The 22,386-nt window shown below is 41.2% G+C and overlaps 2 protein-coding genes across 2 annotated transcripts in view; one reads left to right on the top strand and one right to left on the bottom strand.

The window, feature by feature from the left end:
• Positions 1 to 6,435, top strand: part of GINM1 (glycoprotein integral membrane 1) — a gene marked incomplete at its 5' end in the record, with an annotated part of 7,943 nt that extends 1,508 nt beyond the window's left edge. Inside the window, 4 exons of the mRNA XM_008948761.1 lie at positions 1,883 to 2,039; positions 2,783 to 2,913; positions 4,313 to 4,476; positions 6,327 to 6,435. Of these exons, the coding sequence (XP_008947009.1) occupies positions 1,883 to 2,039; positions 2,783 to 2,913; positions 4,313 to 4,476; positions 6,327 to 6,435 (561 nt within the window). The remainder of the gene's footprint in view (positions 1 to 1,882; positions 2,040 to 2,782; positions 2,914 to 4,312; positions 4,477 to 6,326) is intronic.
• A 4,337-nt stretch (positions 6,436 to 10,772) lies between these two features.
• Positions 10,773 to 22,386, bottom strand: part of KATNA1 (katanin p60 (ATPase containing) subunit A 1) — a 14,395-nt gene continuing 2,781 nt past the window's right edge. Inside the window, exons 3-10 of the mRNA XM_008948762.1 lie at positions 21,689 to 21,872; positions 20,009 to 20,130; positions 18,485 to 18,590; positions 17,984 to 18,142; positions 16,805 to 16,931; positions 15,119 to 15,253; positions 14,721 to 14,847; positions 10,773 to 11,103 (exon numbers count right to left, since the gene is read on the bottom strand). Coding sequence (XP_008947010.1) covers positions 10,905 to 11,103; positions 14,721 to 14,847; positions 15,119 to 15,253; positions 16,805 to 16,931; positions 17,984 to 18,142; positions 18,485 to 18,590; positions 20,009 to 20,130; positions 21,689 to 21,872 — 1,159 coding nt within the window. The 3' untranslated portion in view covers positions 10,773 to 10,904. The remainder of the gene's footprint in view (positions 11,104 to 14,720; positions 14,848 to 15,118; positions 15,254 to 16,804; positions 16,932 to 17,983; positions 18,143 to 18,484; positions 18,591 to 20,008; positions 20,131 to 21,688; positions 21,873 to 22,386) is intronic.

Raw genomic sequence — 22,386 nt, forward strand, 5'->3', positions numbered from 1 at the left:
CAGGGGCACGATCACCTCCCTATGCCTGCTGGCCACACAGTTTCTGATACAGGTCAGGATGCCACTGGCCTTCTTGGCCACCTGGGCACTGCTGGCTCATGTTCAGCTGGCTGTCCACCAGCACCCCCAGGTCCTTTTCTGACAGGCAGCTTTCCAGCCACTCCTCTCCAAGCCTGGAGCATTGCCTGGGGATGTTGTGACCCAAGTGCAGGGCCCGGCACTTGGTGTTGTTAACCCTCATACAACTGACCTCAGGCCATTGCACCAGCCTGTCCAGATCCCTCTGCAGAGCCTTCCTGCCCTCCAGAAGATCGACACTCCCACTTAATTTCCTGTCATCTGCTAATAAATCAAATTTACTGAGGGTGCACTCAATCCCCTCATCCAGGTCATTGATAAAGTTATTAAGACCAGTCCCAAAACCGAGCCCTGAGGGACACCACTCATGCTGGATGCCCATGGGATTTAAATCCATTCGGCCATCCAGCCAGTTTTTAACCCAGTGAAGAGTCCACCTCTCTAGGCCATGAGCCACCAGCTTCTCCGGCAGAATGCTGTGGGAAACTGCATCAAAAGCCTTGCTGAAGTCCAGGCAGACAACATCCAGCGCTTTTCCCTCATCCACTAGACAGGTCACCTGATCACAGAAGGAGATTAGGTTGGTGAAACAGGACTTGCCCTTCATGAGCCCATGTTGGCTGGATCTGAACCTGCTGTTGTCCCACACTTGCTGCTTGATCTCCCCCAAGATGAACCGTTCCGTAATCTTCCCCTTTTGTTTCAGTACCTCTGCATCTTACATGTGGCCAGGCTCTTTTGAAGTGGGCTTATGTTTTAGTGCCTTTTTTAAAATTTTGTTTTTAATAAAAAGAGAATTACAATAGTAACATGGATCCTTAATCAATTGCATGTTCAGCATGTATTAATTTTTACAGAGATCTGCATCATGTTTTACTCTGGTAAAAAAAATTTTCCTCTGGTCATGAAAAATCCCACTGGGAGGTTTGAAGCTTTTGTAATTGGGTGTTTATCCCACCGGCTATTTTAGCAGGCAGATATATCCTGCTTTGATTCAGCTGGTAAACAACGGTGGTGGTGTATTTCAGATTTCAAACTAGACATCCAAATGCATTTCAGATTTTCACAGGGACCTGGTAAGAACAACCAGAAAGCTAATACTTATTCCTTAGCTATTCCTTAAAGTCAAAAGCTTTCAATCTGTCTCATTAGTTACCAGCTGACAGTAATGATCATCTGTTGCATTGCTGCCTTCTGCCCACAGCTGAAGCAAAAGCAGCCATTGGTTGGCTATAGCTCTGAAAGCATGACAGAAACTGGTTCACAGGCTGCATTCTTCTGTTGGTTATATGTTGCAGCTGTGGTCACAGACACTCTGGATTTCTGTCAGTTCTTGGCCCTACAATGCAGTTCTTGATGTGAAGGGATTATTAAGTGAGATGGGTCCAGTGCATCGCTGGAAGAGGAGGAATAAAACTATTCTTTTGGTTGCTTAAAAAAAGCAACACTCCTGCAAAAGTGTCAGTCTTGCCTCAGCAACACTTCCAGCATTTGCAAGTGCTCTTTCACTGCGTACTTGAGTATTCCATGCCCTAAAATGCCTCCCTGGAAGAGCATTGTAATGAGCTGTGTAAGACTTGGTTAAAAAGCTCATGGAGTGACTGCCATGTGTTTTTGCAGGGAGAAAGAAAATACACTGAACAGACTAGTGTCTATTGAGGTGTAGTAAGTAGAAATTAAGAATTCATGTTATCCCTATGTCTAAATCTTAATGGCTTGGGGTTTTCTGTGATGTATTGGTTTTCTCTGCCAGCCTGCTTAACTCTTAAACTCAGTAATATCAACATGTTTGTGTCTCTTGTAGGTTCAGCAAGAAGAAGTAACAGAAATAGATATTTTAGTAAAGGACTTGAGAGTACTTCGACATTCCAACTACACCGTCCCTTTGAAAGAGAGCATGCTGTATTCCATCCCAAGGGACAACGACATGTTATTTACGCTTCCCAACCTCTCAGGAAAAGGTATCTCTCAACTGTTACATCAACTATGGATACAAGGGTGAAAGAACATAATTATTCCTGTTTTACACAGTGAAACAGTTTCTTCATTAACAGGGGGGTGTTTTGGTTTATGTGGTTTGTTGTTTTGTGTCAGTTTTTTTTAAACACCTATATTCAACTCTTCTACATTCTAGGTATTTTGTTTTCAAATCTGTTCTCCTTTGAAGCACTTTGTACTTGTCAGCCTGCAACACGCACACCTCACAGGAATAAAGATTTCTTTCAGTGCTATGGTGGAAGTTTCTCTAAAGCTCCCCTTTTTTCCTGAGAATGAAAGAGAAACTGGAGAGGAAATATGTATCTGGGTCACTTCCAAACCATTAAACATTGTTATGTTATTAAACTTGAATAACTTAAAAGCAAAAGCAGTTATTTTATGCCTTAATCTTATTTCAGTTTTGTTTAATCAGAAACACTCAAGGATTTCATAGGAGATGCGATGAACTAGGTCAAAATATTCATCTTAATATGGCAACAGCTTAAACGCAGAACTAAAGGCACGGCTAAAGGTTGCTCTGTAACCTGGCTTCTCCTCCTTAGCAAGTTCATTACAAGTCAAGAAAAAAAAAAAAAGTCAGCCTTCTGTATTCTTCCTGTAAATGTGTGAGAACTGTACCATAAGTATAGAAGTGCAGCATGCCTTCACTTTCCTGAATACGGAGTCAAATAAAAAGCAAGCCTCCAACTAAATCTCTTTTCTTCAGATATTCAAGATCCACTACAAACTACCAGTCAGTACCTCATCCAGCAAGTAGAAACTACAGTAGATGAAGAGACATTACCTGGCAAGTTACCAGAGACCCCTCTTAGGATAGAACCTCCATCTTCTTACAAGGTAGGTTTGTTGTTTGTTTCAGTATTAGTATATACCTTTAAAGACGGGTCTAAAAAGGAGAAGTAGGTTTTTTCCCTCCTTTTTTTTTTTTTTCTTCCTCTATTACTCAGAGATGAAATGCATAAAGCTTGGTGACATTTGTAGGAGAAAAAGTTGTAGTAAAATGCTGCAGATAGAGCTGAATGTTATTTAATATTACAGTTTGAGGTAATAAAGTTCCTTCCTCCTTTGTGCATGTCTACATGCAACAGACCCAGCATTGTTAGGATGCAGATAATGGGTTTTACTCATGTAGAGACCAAACACAACATTTCAAGATGGTGAGAAGGTATTTAATGTTCCTAGGCCTTTATCTTTGGTCATTTGTTTTTAATTTAAAAAGCAGCAACATAGTATTTAATAACTAGTTTCTGTAAGAGAGAATTGCCCTTCCTACTTAAACTAGTATTGAGTTCTCAAAGTACCGTTTTGCTGCTTTATATTTGTTAAAGACAGTTTTCTGTTGCATGAGGTATCTGACAGCAACTGACAGCCACAGAAATCTAAGAAATCCCCATAGCCAACCACTAAGAACAGACTTTTACTGGGAAACTTGAAAAAAACCCCCAACTTCCTAAATTATTCCTTAGTAGTGAGAAATTGTTGCGGTTTTCTTTCTCCAGTAGGAATCAAATTGGTTTCTAAATCATGCAATGTTCTGACCTCATAAGTACTTCACAACAGTGAATTGTGATATTTACATTCTAACAAGCTAAGAATTTATATAAATTTCAAATATTGTTCAGCTTTAAATTACCTCAGTTTTTTGTGACCCTGCTTGAGTGCATGACCTTGTAGGAGAGATGGGTCCTTGGTCTCATCCACTGTAAGAAACACAGTAACAGCTTGAGAAGTTTCAGTTCCAGACTGGGTCAGGATGGGCTGTATGGGCCCCCTCTGTGGCCGAAAGAAACACTTTATAACTTAGTGCCAAGGCAGGAGAGCCAAAACAGCAGACTGAAAGTTGCAGCTAGGGTAGAGAAGATGCTACCAGTCTCCTGAGCTGTGTGTAACCCTTTCCCTGCTGTACACTGCACTGGTACCATGGCTTCTCCATGGCTAGGCCAGATAGCTCACCCTTCATCTGCTCTGTTCAGGTGTCCTTCACTTGCCAAAGTAGCCTTTCTTTTCAGGGAACTCTGCCGGGATGAGCAGAGAACTAAAGGTTCACCTGTTCCCAAAGCTGTATTAGAAAAAGGTCTGAGTCACCAGTCAATTCCATCCTGCCTTTATGCATGCTTAAGCATACAGAAATTCAAGTAAAACTATCACCACGTAATGTGATTCACCAGTAGCTACAAGAACTACACTTGTTATGTTTTGCAACATGTCTTTTTAATTTTTACCTGTTTGGTTTCAGGTGATGTGCCAGTGGGTGGAAGACTTGAGAAAAGGGTTGTGCAGATTCTGGTTTCGATCTTTACCCATCTTCTTTAGTTTCATGGAAGTCGTTGTAGTTGGAGTTGTTGGAGCAGCTCTTATTCTCAAAGTCTTAAAGATGATTTTCCCTTCCTGTGAAAACAAGTAAGTAATTTTTGCTTTTTTTGTTTTCCTCTGATGAAGGCAAAATATTAACTTAAAAAAACCCCAACCAGCCTTTCAAGAAGCAGCCCCATTCTGTAGGAAGATGGTGACAACAATTCAGTGAGTAGGCTGCCAGTAACCTTCCATTCCAAGTGACCTTTTGACAGATAGGCTTTTCAGAGGAACATGGGAAAATCTTTCATTGGAAATGTCTTCAGCTTGGCTGTCATACTGCCAAATTTTTATCAAATCTTTTAAGGACTACACTGTGAGGCATGGTTAACGTAGCTCCTGGAGAGGAGGATACAAGCTAGAGCTAAACAATTACAACAACCCTAAATCTTTTAATATTGCTACTGTGTTGGAGTTACTATAGTAGTTGTGAAAGGCCTCAGATCTGGCTTTGCAGGTTTGTGGGGGAGCTCTCCAAGGAGGAGCCACCTGTACAAGCAGCTTACAAGCCACAGTGATTGGTGCTGGCATTGGTGGCAAAAGGTCATAAATAAAGCTGATGGAGTGCAGATGGCTTTATTCACTCAGTGAGGGTGTTACCAGCAACAGAGGAGTGAGCTCTCAAAACAAGGGCAGAAAGATGAATTGGTAATTACTGGCTTCTTAGCTGTATAGATTTAGTGCTGGAATAGGCAAATGTGTACATTTTAAAGCAAGTCAGTTCTGGAAGACCCATCCCTTTGAACCATCCATTCTTTCAGGAGAAGTGACTGACAGTGCCGTATGCTTCATCCCCCACAACAAGCACAGCTGGTGCCTTTAAATGCAGCTCACCAGCTGTGCTTCTGAATGGCCCTGGGGACAGTTGATTTAAGTATTCAGCCAAGGATATGAGTGACCGTAGTCCTTTGACAGAGCTAGAAAAATGGAGTGTTGGAAGATAAGGAAGGTTGGAAACTGCAGTGCCGGAAGAGCCCACCCATGCTTCCCACTGACAGTTCAGGAAGCCTGCTGTCCAATTGGAGTACTTCTTGTAACTAGTCTGTTACAGCAGAAGTGAAAAAAAACACTTTGTACACTCCCTCTACCCCCAGGAGTAAGTAGCTTGACACTGCCACGTGTGAAACTTTGGACTAAGTAGAACTAGGAAAAAAATTCCCATCCCCATAAACTGTTCTGCAAAGGTTTTGATGTGCTGCCCATGGCAGCGGTCAGTACCGAGCAGAGGAACCAGCCTGCAGTAATTTCTCTTCCAGCTGGAGAGCATGGAGCTTGTGCATGGCTTGTTAGAGCATTTCAAGAAATTGTAACCCTGGAAGGAGGGTCCTTCCTCCCCTTTTTAAAAACAAAACTGCCCAAAAAAAACCAAAACACACGCTCATTTTCTTGCTACCCATATAAAGTGGGTAAAAAAAGTAAAGGTAGAAAGCAATAAACCAGTAAGAATGAGCAGAAGGTCTCATTTGGTGAATAGTCTCATTTGGTGAATGATAGTTGCAGGTGTGATCAGGACCTCATCCCAGGTCGTTCACAGCACTGTACAGTACACCGACAGAACTAGAGGCTCTGGCTGGTCTTGCAGAATGAGGTGCAGGAGCCTGCCAGAGTAGCTCCTGGCAGCAGACAGTGCTAGGCTGCCATGACACTGAGCATGGAGAGCCTACAGTGCTGGTATTTCCCATGTAGGATCTGGGTGAAGGGACTTCTCTGAAACCACAGGCATTTTGAAACCACTTCTCCATCAAGTTTTCACTCTGCCTTCATAAAAGGGGTATTATGAGGGTCATATTGCTTGATGCATCAATTTAAACTAAGTTTTGAGGAGTTTAAATCTAATTTGTAGAACACAGAATTGGTTTGTATATTGTTTTCTAATGCCAGGTAATCTTACCTTTCAGAGGCATCCTTCTCCTGGATCAAGTCAGCGTTGTACCTGTGGTTACCATCAGCTTGCCATCAGATCTTCCAGACAGGAAAAATAATTTAGATGAGAAAGCGTGTATTTAATACTGTGTTTACTTTGGAGTTGATGTTTTATAAAAACAAATTCTTAGTTGACCTGAAATTTGGCACTTACCTTTAATAGCTTGTTTCCTACTGAAAAAACTTAAGTCAGTTGGTTAATTGGTGAAGGGACACTCGGGCTGAGGCCCAAAGCTGCCTTCCCTGTGCCTCTCCATAAACACCCAGCCAGGAGCTTCAGAGTAAACCAGCTTCCCACTCTGAGGGCTGCCATGGGTTCTAACTTCTGTGAAGTCACTTTTCCACACCTCGGACAGGACGCTGGCTGCCTTCACACCCATAGATAAGCCAGGCCAGCTGTCCTGAATAGCAAGATGATGAAATTCAGGGTGCCCTGAAGTCTCCTGATAGTATTCTTCAGAAGAAGACAAAGGAACATTGCAGACATCAGCTGTGCCTGCAAGCCTAAACAAAGCTGCTGGTTTCAGGTCTCTTAGGGTTGAGTGTGCCTTCAAGGGAAAAATATCACTACCAAACGTTTGTGTTGCTCAAGTAATTTGACATTTTGTATATGCAAAACAAAAACGAAAGAGCGGATATGTATTTCAAGCACTTTACACTTTTGTGGCCCCTTCCACTCACAAAAATTGTTAGCACTTGTAAATGATGTGCTTTTTGTATCTGTGACAGCAGTACTGTGTGAAGTATCAAAAAAAATTCTCCAAAATTTTAAGAGTGGCTTACTATTGCTAAGTAGGCCCAGTCTGCCCATTCCAATTTGTACAGGTAATATTTTTCAAATAAACATTTAAATTGTTTATTAGACGGTGTTCGTGTGTCCATCTATGTTTAGTTATATAAACCAGCAGTTTGCCAGATGTGTTACATGCAGGATATGGTTTAGTTTTTAGCTTTCTGTTGTTCTTATTTACAAAAATTGTTTGTCAGAAGAATGCCTAGGATAAAAAAAGAATATTAACCACCTGGCATTAGATGGAGCCCAGTTATCATTTGAGTGATCAGAATTACCCAGCTTGAGTTGTCAGAGTGAGGGAGGAAAGCTCAGAGAAAAGATTTCCCACAAACACACTTCTCCCCTTAAGGAGAGATCGGTCTGTTATTTGGGTACTTCTCCTTACAGCTGGTGTGTGACAACTCGGGTTGTCTCACTACTGACCCCCCTGCAGGAGTAGAAGAGACATTTCTAACACTGACCTGCTTTACAAAAAAACCCCAAACACCACACTGCAGCACTGGGTGGGGGAGCACGTTCTGTCAGCCTGAGTTAATGGACACTGGTTAACTTCCTTTTTTTTTTTAATTTCATTTTTTGTTCTAGCACTTGTAGGTTTGCATTTTGCATTGAGTTCTTCAAGCTCACTGTTGTTAGTGTGTAGGATCCCACAAGTCTGCCAGACACAGGCTGGGTAGAGGTGATAAAGTGGGGGATGTGTCACAGCTGGCTGGGTGCTTTGGGTGGCTGTGGAACACTCCAGCGAGGCAGCAACACTGCTGCTCTGGAGCAGCTGGCAGTGACTGAGGGCCCCAGGGCCCCAGGCAGTGCTCTCCAGGATCACACCACAAGAAACCTGCCATCATAACAACATAGCCATGTAAGAGAGGGGGTGCCAGAGCTACAGAGGCATCTGCATCAGGATTGCCATTCAGTGGAGGAAAACATGTGCCAGAGGGGCCACTGTCACCCATGGCTAAATGGGACACTGCCAAGGCTCTAGCGCAGGAATGGTGACTGCGCAGACAAGAGCAAGTGCTCAAACAGCTGTCAACAAACTCCTCTCTCTGTGGAAATTAATGTTCTTTCCACATTCTGAACACAGTCCTGGCTCCTTCGTTAACAGAAGTGACATATAAAAGGCTGAAGATTTGCTTCTTCAGAAAAAAGCAGCAGGCTGGCCACAGAATACAACTGTTCTTCCTTGCTGCACGAGCACAGATGAGCTGCACTGCAGATGGAAACTGGGCAGCTGTCAGCATGTGCTCTTTCCACCCCTGCTCAGGAAACTGTAAACCAAGCACCTGCAGGGCCACGAGGAGATTGGACTGACTCTGAACAGGTGCAACATCAATAAGCAGTTAAGCCTGAAAAAGGGTTGGTGCTGCTTCACAATGAGCCTGATCTCATTGATTATGAGCTACATAATCCTCCTCTGTATTGTGTTCTGTGAAGCTACAAAGCACGAGGAGAGAAACACTACCGTCCGGTTAATGACATTAAAATAGGAAAATAGTGCAAATCTTGAACATGGTAACTGCCAGACAACATTGCTGTGCTGGGGAGCTGGAGCTATCAAAACGTTAAAGCACTAGTGCTCGGCTTTTCCAGAAGACTGGTGCACGTGGGTTTTTCTGACCACAAGTCTCATGCCTTTCAGAGGAGTGCTACTTAGACCTGAGACCACTCTGAACCATTTTGTAAACCAGTTAAAAAACTCCTTACCCCAACTAACACAGTAAGGAAAGGGCAACTGGCCCACCTGACAGTCACAGCAGGTCCCATGTTCCCAGGACATGACAAGGATACAGGTGCCAGATGGGGGAATGAAAAGGGTAGGGGAGGAACAATAAACCAACAAACACACACAAAACACCCTCTTCTGTAGGATGGCAGTAGAATTTTGGGGAAGGCAATCTGTCTTACCTGATGAACCGTGACTCTTACTGCAGCCTTTCTTTTGTCTCATCCTTACAACGTCTCTCTGCCTTGTAGACACACGGTTAAGCAGCACTGGCCCTTCTCTCCATGCAGGAACTCCACTGGAGGGGGTTGGTATTGTCATGTTCTGCATTCCAAAACAAAGGGAACCTCTCAGCTACAAATTCAGCACCAACCACTTTTTTTCCCCTCTCTACCACATATTACACAGGTGTTCACTTTGTTCATTTAGAGTAGACAGGGCTGGTTGAGCTGTAGAACTAAACTACTGCTTTTAACATGTAGTTTACTTTAGAAGTTCTCAAAATACATCATGCCTTCAGTCTAAGTGGCCCCTTGCTGGACTGGTTCCAAAGCCTAAAGCTTGCCTACTTTCCCTTCAGACTCAGGTGTCAGATTGAGTATTTTAATTTGCTTGCAGTTAATTGATTTATGAGAAGAAATCTGCAGCACAGCTGGCAGCTATACACTCATCCTAACATAGCAAAGTAAGTATTAAGAGAACCCACTTCAAAATGCTGCATCTTTTTCTTAACTCTGATGCACATGGCTATCCTTTTGAAAGGAAAGAGGTATATTTTGTTTTCTGTTTTGGAAATGGAGGTCTATAAATGCACACACTTGTGTACTCACCTGAGCTTCTTCATTTCTGGGTTCATCACGCCCAGTCCACCCAGGGACTTGGGAGCTTTTAACACTGTCTGCATCTTAGCATCTTAGTGGAGTGTCTCATTACCAGCATTGTTACAGGTCCCCTTTCAGCACACCCCGCTGTCACTTGTGACATAGTGGGGAATTTTAAATACATAGACAAGATGTTCACGATAACGGCACTTACTCAACTGTGTACTTAGGATGCATTTGCCTTCTACTCAGACTGCAACTTTTCATTATCAGTTGTCCTTCCCACCTACCTCCAGTAGATCTACCAGTTTCATACAGCATGTATCTGCCAGCTGAAACAAGTCTAGATGTATTCAATTCAGGAAAATGCACAAAGTTTAGTTATAAGCAGAACTACAACCAGTTGCTCTGGGCTGAGCTAGCAGAAGCGTTTCCAAAATAAGAGGAGACAGACAGAAATGATGGACATTTTAGTTACAATGACCACTGTTGAGCAAAATCTAAAACAATGATTCTACAGTGGCCATTTTGGTCATTCTCAGAGAACAGCTTCTACATTCCACTCAAGTAAAGCAGAGAATTTAGATTTCATATACATGACTCTGTGTCACTGCTGGCTGCATGGAATTAGTTTACACTAGCTGGATGTATTTTAATATTACATAGTAAACCAGCAGTGATCCTACCCCTTGCTTAAACTCCAGCTGAATCTACTGACTGGGAGCAGTGCAAGGGTTGCTGTTCCGAATATCAGACTTGATACAGGTTCTTTATTAATGCCTTAGAAACAGCTTAAGGATACAGTTCTCAAAGATCAGCTGGCAAAAACATCTACATAACTGCATCTTGTTCACCCCATTTTCTAGTCCTCAGCATCTCTCTCTCCTTTAGCAGGGCTAGTTTGATTTTCTTTTGTGCAATAGCTGTTTTTCAAGAGTAAACCCTCTTGATGCAAGAGTCCTAGTATTAAATTTAAGCCACTTTAAAATCTTGAAGATCAAAACAGACCCCACCAGTATCTTTTGCATTTAAGAAAAATGAGTAACTATTGAGCTAGTTCAAAGAGAGCTAGACAGAATTTGCATTTTAAAAAAAAAAGATATTTATTTAGACAGCTGTTGCCCTTAAATTACAAAAGTTAAAAAGAGCACACAGTGCACCAACACACTATGACTTCTAAAGCTGTTTTAAGGCGGCTTCTTCAAGATAAGACAACTCAGCATGATCCAAATTCAACTATCCATTTCTCATATTTCTCAATGTCTGCAGCAGACACAGATTTAGAAACTTTCTTCAAAGCTATTTCAAAGTCTTCCATAGTTGTTGGCATGTGCATATCATCTCGAGAAAGATTTCTTATTTCTTCTGGTGTCAAGCCTTCGATACGCCTTCTCATAGCCATCAGTGATGCATCTCTGTTAAGGATGAAACACGAAAAAAAGTTACTCAGTACCAGATGATGAGTGCAGGTGTTTGAAAGGCTCAACCTAGCACTCCAGTTGACCTGTTCCAGCCAAAAAAAATGGATACAATAAAGAACTGTATGGGAATTTATGGGAAAAAATCTCTAAGTGTACAACCTACAATACCATGCCATCCATCTTTTTCAAACATGGATGTATCCTCACTGGATCTTCAAACAGCTGCTAGCAACAGGCTAGGCAGAAGAGGTGAAGACTAACTCCCTTATCTAATGCCACTGCACACATATGAAGGAGCTGCTGATCATACTATTTTTAAACATGGAACAGGGCAAAACAATGGTTTCAATGTATTGGAGAAGTGGCTGGAATGTTCTGAATGCTTCCTGTTCCAAAATCGGAATCCTGCTTCAAAGACAGAGGAGTCAACAGCATCTACCTCCAACCTACACATTCACAGCTAGATGTTCAACTACAAAATCTGTTCAGCCTGTAGCCCTCAGACTTGTGGCCTCAATAAGCACAGTGTCTTTACAAGCGTGTCGTTTTCTTGCTGCATTGTTCAAGGATTCTGCATTTGGATTTCCAACAGCACCACCAGTAGTAGCAGCAGGTGATGAGCTGGTGAGCTGATGAGCTGCTAAGACTGAAACACTGAGGTTCCTGCTAATTACTTGTTATATAGCTTATAGTAAGAAAAAAATGCTACTTATTTTGTTTAGTAGCAAAAAAAATATGGAAGGTTAATCCTGGCAGTATCACAACAGTGTACTGTATCATATCCTATGAGTAAGCAAGAATCCAAAGAAAGAACAACCTATACCTCATCTTCTAGGAGGATTTAGAAAGATGGGTTCTGTTTCAGTTCCACACCCTCCCCCTAAAAGAAACCATAACTGACAGACTTCATGAATGACTAAATAATTGTTAGCAGTTAAAATGCGTAATACAATAACTGGAATTTCTGAACAACCAAAAAAACCTTTCCTCACTGAACTCCATCTTAGTCAAGTATGGCCATGCTTAGCTGTTACATCATCAAATCATCAGTTGTGAGCAAAGAGACAGTGTTACACAAGGGGCTGGGGGAGCATCCCATGCATCTAATTAGTCTCCAGCCACCAGTTTACAAAAACATCCAAACAGATCAACAAAACCAACCTAAATAAACAACCCCCCCCCACACAGTGTACCTCAGCACACCCACAAAATTCAAGCACAGCTGCTGTCACTCGCTCCCATCAGGGCATTTTTCTGTCAGTCATTCAAACATCAAGCCTCAGTGTTTTTTCAAAAGCACTCCTAGCTTCTCTTCTTACTAGAAAAGCTTCTGGAGAAGCCCCAAAGCTACATTCAAAAAAGGAGAAGCCACCCCCTGGGACACGCAGCAGGGGTCAGTTCTGTTCCAAAGCCCTTTCAACCTTCACAGTCCTCTCAAAACAACGATTCAAAGTCAGTTCATACCCACATCTAAGATGCAATTTAGGTGCATTTTTTTTTTTTTTTATTTCCTGAATGTCTTCTTAAGATAAAGTTTCACCTTCAGTTTCCATGGTTATATGCTGACTATAAGGAATGGTACTGTTATCTCTGACTGGTGTTCACTCTGGCTCAGCAAACCTTGGATTTCATCTCAAATTCTTTTAGGCAGGAGAGTAACTTGAGCAAAGTAGATGTCATGCTTTGCTTTTTCTCAAGTTCTGCTTGTGTCACTAGCAAGGACTGTGACATTCTACAACTCTACTATGCTCCTATACCGAGTCTGAACCATACAAAAGCACTTTTAAATCAGCCATATATCTTTTTGTCTTGATGTAAATGAAACAATCACATCTAAGATCTGTCCTGACACCGTCAAAAAAGTGTAAATGCACAGGCTAATGTGAGTACTTTCTCACCAACTTCAAATGACGAACATCCAAACCACAGTTTGTCTGGATTTCAGGTTGCTGCCACTTCAGTCATCTCTAAGAAGACTGCCACAAATGAAGGACTAATTGATTTTTTTGTGGTTTTGTCCGTTTGCTTGACTGATTTTGTTCTGGTCTTTGAACAGCATTTGTACAAATGGACTTTGATTAAAAAATAAACAGCATCATAGTGTGTGTATGTATGTGTGTGTTTGTGTATATCTATCCATTTCATATTCACTGTAAAACATTACAAGTATTCTGAATTCCAAACAGGCATACTGGTTTCCAGTATAAAATTAATTACAAACACTGAACAGACCAGAGGAGATAAACTGCAGCTAGAATGCAAAACTAGCAGGCCAAATAAATTCTTTCATATACCATGAACCTACTAACCACAATTCCTTTCAAAGCACAACCAACACCAAGACTAAGCAAAAGCTCGCCACAAATACACCTCTCAAACCTAAAAATGAAAATCTGCACACCACCACTTCGGAGCAACTAGCGTGCCATTCTTCCCCCACACACTGCCTAGGGCTTCTTCAGGAAATAGCACCGAGGCTCCAAACTTTTAGCTCAGCCTTAAGGGTCCGTGTTGACAGAGCCTGTGGTGGTGGTTTTGTGCACAGGCCGCTCGTGTTCCCCCGGAGCACAGCACGTTGTCCTCACGGCTGTGATGACACCACTTTGGGGAGCTGTACCAGGAACTGAGGTAGGAAAGGGATCAGTGTTTGAGGGGAGAAACGAGGAGGTCTTTTGATCCAGGCCAGCTCTCCTACCTCGTTCAAAGCACACTCCCACAGCAGCTGCACTGGCACAGCTAGGAGGAGCTCCAGCCTTGCACTGCTGCGCTTTGGGGCCATCTCCAACCCCCAGGTGCTTATTAGATGACAACAGCATCCTAACAAGTTTTGGTGCTTTGTCCTGTACTGCCAATTCCATGATTTGCCACTGCTGCAACTGTGCCAGTGCAAATCTTTAGATGTAAATCAGAGGACTGATACTAGTCTCTTAAAAGGTCAGCCCTTTCCTTCCCTTCCCAATTTTTGAAAGAAAAGACTGGTGAAGGGTTAGAAGGTATTTTTAGCCGATTACTTCAGGTATCTCAGTTACAGAATGGGCCCACAAATGACCCTATGCAAACCACATTGAGGAGAAGGGCAGATGGAGGAGGTAGAAAACTTCATCCAGCCTTGTCACTAAAGCCACATGGTGAGTACACAGCTCTTGTGCTGTCACACAACCTGGCATCCCTCCTGTGTCAGGAAGGAAGAACACTCCCAGTTCTCCCTTTAGTTATTGTGGCCTCTGCCACTACTTCCTCTTACACATGGATGTTCTGCTTAAGTATTATAGCCTCAGTGGAATGACTGAAACTCTGCAAGTTAAAGTCTACCATCCTGTGGATACTCCTCACGCCAGGAATTTGGTGTAGATAAAAGAACGTGGAATTTTACCTAAATCATACTTTGTTTAGATTACTATGTTGCAACTGCTCTTCATCCTTATTATATAAAAATATCAAATGGAAATCTAGGTAAGTATTAATGTAGTATTTCACCTTTCAGCAGTACATAAAAGACAAGTTGGTCTGTTTTTATCCAACAACTTTAATCATGTAAATTAGTTACTTTACAAACAGTTTTCTCAAGAGTTCGTAGCACTAGTAACACAAATGATGCAAGGTTAACATACCTGCATACGTTGGTAATGTCTGCACCTGAATAACCCTCCATCTTCTCAGCTATATTTGCAAGGTCAACATCATCAGCCAGTTCCAGCTCTCGTAGATTTATTCTTAGGAGTTCCTCTCTGCCTTTTGCTAATCAAAGAACAGAAAACTTTGTACGATTTGTTTTCTCAAGATAAGCAATGAATTCAAGAAGGATAAGAGGGAGAAATCAGAAAAAGGACACTGTACTTGCCACAAAAGTAAATGTTCAATGTGTAGATTTAACCTGGTCCTGATTTCATAAATGAGTTTGCACACATCTAACAATTAGATTTTTAGAGCAGGTCATCACAACTAAAGGAATATTAATGAAGTTTAGATTTTAGTCTTTTAAAACTCTCCTCTCCCCAAGTCTTCATACCTGATGGTAAAGGAATGTAAATTCTCTTTTCTAGTCTCCGCCTTAGGGCTTCATCAATATCCCAAGGGAAATTAGTAGCAGCAAGTACCATGACCATCTTGGAAGGATCATCATTTTCAGTAGCCCCTCCCACACCTGCATTCCAGAAAAGTAAAACGTACATATGTTTTGTGACATTGCATGTATAGAAAGAACAATATCCACTATTCTATAATATTAAAGCAGCTACTCTATTGCACTTCAGTGAGTCCAACTGAAATAGAGTCCAGTTTCCCATCTATATGGCAACCTGCAAGCAAAAATGGAGACTTGGTTTAACTGGGAGCAGAAGCACAGGCCACTGCTCAGATCAGGAAGTTGCTCCCTATCACGACTGGAATGGTTTTGGAGCAGAGCTGTTTGTGTTTCAGCTGTTAAGGTGTTTGAATTTTTACACCAATGTCCTGTAACAGCATGGGAGGGAAAACAAAACCACTCCCCTAACACAAATGCTAAACCACCACCACACCAAACACCAGACACTCCCCTCTCCTCAGCACTGTCACTAACAGCCATGCAAAGGCAGCACTACTCCCCTGCACTTCCTTCACTTCTGAACTGAGGCGAAATGTTCCACATGCGCAGATGGACTCTTACAAACTGCTGAAGTGAAAGTTTAAATTTGGTGGACTGAATCACAGCTTCTCCAGGGCAGAGAGAACACTTCAGTCTCTAAAGTACTGTGAAACTGCTGTTGTAGGAAGTTCATTTCATTAAGCTTGCTACTCTCTGCATTTACTGTTTTTGCTTATAATCATAGGATTGGGCTGCGGAGTAGTCACTGTACTTAGTCTGCCTGAAAGTTTGCATATAAAACACCATTTACAAATGTTCAAGTAAAAGGACCTCAAATAGTTGTTACTAATAAAATTACCTTAAGTACATACTTGAGTTATGAGAACAGTATTACAGCTCTGCTGCTGTTTAAAGTCAAACATGAAAGGGTATCAACATCAGAGAACCAGAAATCAACATACAAATCTTCTAACTCATGGAATTCTATCACAAATCACTCCACAGATCAGCACTTTTCAGTTGCTCTTCTCCTCCTCCCTTCTCACCAGGGTATTGAAAGGATGCCTCCTAGCAACTTCGCACAGTGCTACCTACTTCTAAACTTCGTTGGTTTGTGAAATATCAACCAAATAGCTGCAATGAATTTAGCATTTTAAAAAGAAAATCCTACCAATCACTTCTATGATGAATTGCCTTAATTTTTTATTTATATCTTCAGGAAAAAAAAAACGATCCCAAAGGAGTTAAGTGTAATCATTGCCTTTGAAGTTTAAATCAGAACAGGTGATAGTTCTTTTAAACCACTTTTCACTTGGTTTTGGAGGAGTGAGTGATAGGCTAGGTAAAGATTGAGAGGAGCAATTATCACTTTTTTTTCTTCTGCAGTTTTGAAATCTTGTATTTTCCCCTGAATCTTCATTATTCTGGATCAGTAATGTAAGGTTGTTGCTCTGATGCTAAGCGATTGCTAAATAATTGGTATCTTTTTTCCTTCCGTAAGGATAGTTGGAATAGTGCACTTCTATCTTTTTACCCCAATTTTATGTAAGTTTTCAAACAAGTTGCTTCTGAAGAGTGATATTTTTTTCCCCCTCCTCCATTCCAGCACTCCCCAGAGAGGAGGTTATTTACCATCCATCTGAACTAGCAGTTCTGCCTTCACACGCCGGCTCGCTTCGTGCTCCTCCGACGTCCCCCTGCGGCTGCAGATGGAGTCTATCTCATCAATAAATATCGTGGTCGGGGCATAAAATCGTGCCTAAAAAAAGCAAAAAATAAAGCAGAAACTGAAAAGGAAGTCTACTCACATTTGAGAAAGAGCAGCACATTCAGACCCGAGCAATGACATGGTAACCCCAATGCATCACAGCTCACACACCAAAAACACCAGGTAACCTTCCTGCTCCTTGACCACTGCACGTAGCTGCAGAGCAGCTGTGCACTCATCAGTGACATCCCAGCTGAGCACTTTTTGGCAAAGTTCTGTAACTGTTGTGCCTGTAGACAAACGTTTAATAAGCTAGAGGCAGCTTTACACATAAGGAATAACATTTATACTGTGAAAGTCATCACAGAATGCTTGCAAAATAACTCTTAAACCTTTCTGAGAACAACAGAGATCAAAGACAAGGATCTGCAACAATAAAAGTTGTTATCCTACAGCAACTGACATGCTGTCCATTCTGTATATATATTTTTGATCGATAGGCATGATATCAGCTCAGTATGATCAGACTATATTGTGTTGAACCTTTTATTTCCTGACTTTTCTGACTACTCTAATTGCAACTCTGCTGCCCCCTTCAGTACTGGGCACCCCAGGACACTGCATGCAAACCTGGAAAGGTGTGAAAAGAAGACTGTATATTCTGAGCCAAATTTGAGTGTTTTGTGCTCTGAAGCCTACTACGGTTTGGAAGTCCATGTGTTTTAAGCACAAACAAAAAAACCCACACAACACAACAAAACACACACACCCTAAGTAGGATCATCACCCAGAAGGCAATCAGATTCCATCTCCAGTTTTACATTCAAGTATGTTCTACACCCCTCACCAGTATATAGTGAGCTAGCTCTAATGTAACAAGCTAAGCCTGAAAGTAAAGACTACCTCATTTTTCAGCATTTACAAAGGTGTTTAGGAATAACCAGATCTTGAATGTACATAGCCAAATCAGAAGGTCCTAAAGTGTTTGAAGCCTGGAGAGATATTTATGTATGCTATGCGTTCTAAACCTTGGCAAGGTTTCACTATCCCAGCAGTAATTCTGCTTCATTATGTCACAGTTTATGTTCAGAAACTTCAATCACCATTTCAAACAGCAGACGAACAAGCTTCTCAGATTCTCCTCTGTATTTTGAGGTAAGTGTGGAAGATGAAACATTGAAAAAAGTAGTCTTGCATTCAGTGGCTACAGCTTTTGCCAAGAGGGTCTTGCCAGTACCAGGAGGACCAACCATTAGTACACCCTATTAAAATTAAAAAGAACCACTTTTAGGACAAGAATCAAAACACAGACAATTCCACTGTTTGCTTAATAGTATAATATTAAAATACCAGATGTAAACTTTACCTTGAAAAGTTATTCAAGGTAAGTAGCTAATTGCTATTGCTTACTTGCAGCAATATAGCTGAAGGCAGTGCATTTATCTGGCTGACATCTTTATTTTGTTAGTATTATTTACCACAAATTTTGTTACTAAAAGGTGGAAAGAATTTATATAAACTGTAAAACACCTGAAATGTCTTGTTCCGCCACGATCCAATCTCAGAATCCCACTTATGATCACAGGATCAGATTTTTTCCATACCTTCCATGGTCTCCTAATTCCCTTAAAAAACTCCGGCATCCACATTGGTAAAACTACAGCTTCCTTAAGCAGCTTTTTGGCCTCTACTAAATCAGCAATGTCATCCCTGGCAAGAAAGAGAAAGCCATTTGACAGATTCAGACGGGCTGCAAAAGAGTAAGTCCACTGCTCAAAACAATGTGCCATTAAACTTATTGTTATGTAATGGATCTTCCTTAATTGAGGAAAACAAGTTGGATTCATTTATGTTTAGCAGGAAAAGCTCGAAACTGCGACAGCTGAGGCATGGCTGGCAGGCTCCAGCTGGAGGCAAAAGCAACAAGAGACACATTAACTGTATCACTAGAGCATTGTTGTTCTTACTTGGAGAAAGAATAAGCAGAATAATGAAAGTTGGTTAACTTATGCTGGTCACACATGATGCTTTCTGCCTTTGAGAGAGGCTTGCTGTCCCTGAAACTTGAATGTCATCTTTCATCATTATAAGGACAATTAACTGAAGACTAGTAAACAGAGCTGAATAAAGAAGACTTTTTAGGATTGTTTTTCAGAGTTACAAATGTATAAATTCTCAGATACTCTATTTTCTTATTTTCTTGAGGGCATTCCACTTAACAGCATGTGCCCGAGCAATACTTTGGTTTCCAAACATATCTATACAGAGAATTAGTTTCAAATCTGAAGGTGTAATTTAAGATTCAACATAAAAACTGAAACACTTATTTACATAATAAACTGAAGTACATGATACTTGCACGCATACAAAGCTGCTTGTAGAATTGTTCAGGGTTTTTTTTTAAAGCCTGCTTTATTTGCCAGAAGATTTTGGCTCATTTAATCCTCACAAAACCACCTAAGCTTAGAAACATTTGGAACACAAAACAACCTTTGTATAAGGTTTAGTATTTAACAGATTCATGTAAAGGCACTGGCACATGGTTGTATTTTATGCAGGTGGTCACATCAGATTCATGTAAAGGCACTGGCACATGGTTGTATTTTATGCAGGTGGTCACATCACGTCCAGCAAAATTTCAGAGGGTTCCTGTATGGACATAACCTCTTTGTTAACTGGTTTTCTATCTTGGTACACCCCTGGGTAGCAGATCGTGTTTTTAAATGAAGAGACACTGGCAGGCATTAGAATCTTATATGTTGTAAAACGGTGTCTCAAAAATTGATTTCATGACTCTTAAAAGTTTGGGAAGCTTTGCACAGTTGGGTTGGACAGGGCTTTGACCCACCTGTCTATGGAAAGATGTCCCTGTCTGTGGCAGGGGTTTGGTCTAGATGGCCTTTAATGGCCCCTTCCAACCCAAAATATTGTAGGATTCCATGAGTGGAAAAAAAGCGCTTTAAAAATATTAAACTACACAAGAAATTTAGTTGCCTATTTAATGAATAAAGAAAACCTGTAGGTACTTCTTATATGTAAGCACATCCTAAAATGCTTAATTCTTGTGATATTGTATAAAAGGAAAAAACCAACAACTCAGAAAGACTGGCAGCAGTATTCAAACTTACCATCGAATGTTGGGGTTCTGAGAAATTATATCTCTTTCCAAAGCTTCTACTAAATCTTTATCATATCCGGTACTATCAAACTTCTTTGGTTCAGACTCTGAAATCTCAGATGTGGATTTGTTCTACATACAAAGGATATAACAGTGTAAATACATAATGATTATGCTACCAATGGATTTTTGTAACAAGTCCACAATTGCATCATAGCTCTAGAAGGCAGCAACATAAACCAACATGAAAATGATGAAGCATCCATGTTACTGCTGAACTGCAGGATCTATGTGGTTCACCCAGACCTCTGTACTGCCCCATTGCCTTCTCCTCAGAGCCAGTCTATTGTACTGAGGTGGTTCCTTTGCTTTAGTAGGTTATCAAAAGTGCACACACCTGTCCTAGTATAGAGGTATTTGCCTCTTCTCCCAGAGAAATCAAAAACTACCTAAGGCAGTAGCTGAGTGGCAGGAAATTATACATGCAACTGGATCAAAAGTGTCACACTGAGCTAGAGTATCTCAAATCCTGTAAGGGTCATAAATATGACACACATATAAGAAACAAAAGAAATTAAGTGGGACTTCTGTATGTAGGATGAGCACAGATGACCTGTGGGAAGACCACAAAAGTAAAAAAGGGCTAATGAACTGATGCAGGAGCATGGACAAGAACAGCAGAGAAGCAGCTCTGCAGCAGAGCAGAAGCAAAGAAGCTACACAGCTGCAAGGGCTCAATCCGCAGAGATCATGCAACTGAAGGGAAATAAAAAGCACTAGACATACCCTGGGTTTTTTATACAGTTAACAGCAAGTACTGGTGATGACAGAATAACTGTAAAAAAGAAAAAAAGAGCTATCCTGTCTCTGTGTGTATATATCCTTTCTGAGAGAGGATTATCACTCAAAGGCAATGCAATTTAGCTCCTATAAAAGCAGCAGCTTACCTAGGTAAACAATTCTACCCTTGTAGTTTATACTATTCCCACAGGCCATGACACCTTGCCACAACATAAGGCTGCTGAAGCTAACAAACTACTAAATGGGTATGTCATTTATTCAGAAATCTTCAAATTTAGTGTCTTCACTATGATCTCTTGCTCTGGTCATCAGCTAAATTTATGGAGACCAGAGCAAATGCAAAAATTAAAGCACCCTGACTGCAAGATCATAAGTCATTCTCTCATGAAGTATATCAGGCTTTTATTTGTTTTAAACTGAAAAGTCTGGAGCTAATGCCAGATATCAATTTAAAAAAAAAAAAAAAATAAAAAAAGTAAAAGTGTCCTTTTAAGAATAATCTTGAAATGCTTTGGAACACGTCAGTCAATGTCAGTCTAAAATACATGAGAGCAACTAAAGAACCCACAAAAAACCTCATTTGATTGAGCTCCATCAGGCTCGGTTTCAGGGGTATAATTTTAAACAACCACCTCCAAGCTGCAGTAAACAAGCCCACATGTACCAGATCACCTCCTCCAGATCAGGGCTTGTCTGTCTCTTTTTTTTTAATTAATTCCTAACCAAGACTGTCCCTAAGGCAAAGATCCCTTACAAGGTAAAATTCAAATCAGCACGCTGACTTGAACCGAAGAGATATTTTACAGAGATCTGACTTTGTAATATGCTTTGTAATATTAAGAAAGGAAGCCTGAGTTTCTCAACTTCACGAAGTTCACTGCAAGCTTACCTTCTCCTCTTTTCCTTTATTTTGCTGATCCTTCTTTTCCCTGCTGCGGAGCGCCTTCCCTTTATCGCCGGGGTTGCGAGCGGAGGGGCGGTGAGGGCCTCTGACAGCCGCGCTCACGCGGTTGCTGTGACCTCGGCAGTCGCTGCACTGGGCAGACTGACGCTTTCTGGGTCCTGGCGAAGGTCTAATTAGTTGTAACATATGCAAAAAGCCTCAGTGTAAAGTCACTGATGAGCACCACACAAACAAATCAAGTGGTTACAAACTGAAAAGTCGTTTTGCTCAAGACAAAAATCCGTACGTCAGAAACAGGACAGACGTTTTTAGACAGCCACAAGAAATCCCTTTTCCCTTCGCCACAAGCTCAGGGTTCATTTGCTTAAAGCAAGCACTTTGCTTTGTATATTTAATAAGTAAAATTAATCCTAGTATTATGTAGCTTATAAAAAATAAACAAAACACTCACTCCATCCAATATATCTTCTTCCTATGACAATGATCCTCTCACTCTCCCACCCAAGGAAAGGTAAAGATTTCTTGGGAATGACAGTTTTGTTTCCACTCCCTGTGGAGCAGAATTTGTATGCGAGGCCTCCCGTTGTTTGAAACTAGACTACTTTTAGAAGAGAACAAGGGAAGAAATCGGTATCGTGACTGGTATTGGGGATTTCTTTTTCAAAAATTCAGTTTCTTCCCTA

This window comes from Merops nubicus, unplaced genomic scaffold, assembly GCF_000691845.1.
Source record: "Merops nubicus isolate BGI_N331 unplaced genomic scaffold, ASM69184v1 scaffold34601, whole genome shotgun sequence".
Taxonomy (NCBI): domain Eukaryota; kingdom Metazoa; phylum Chordata; class Aves; order Coraciiformes; family Meropidae; genus Merops; species Merops nubicus.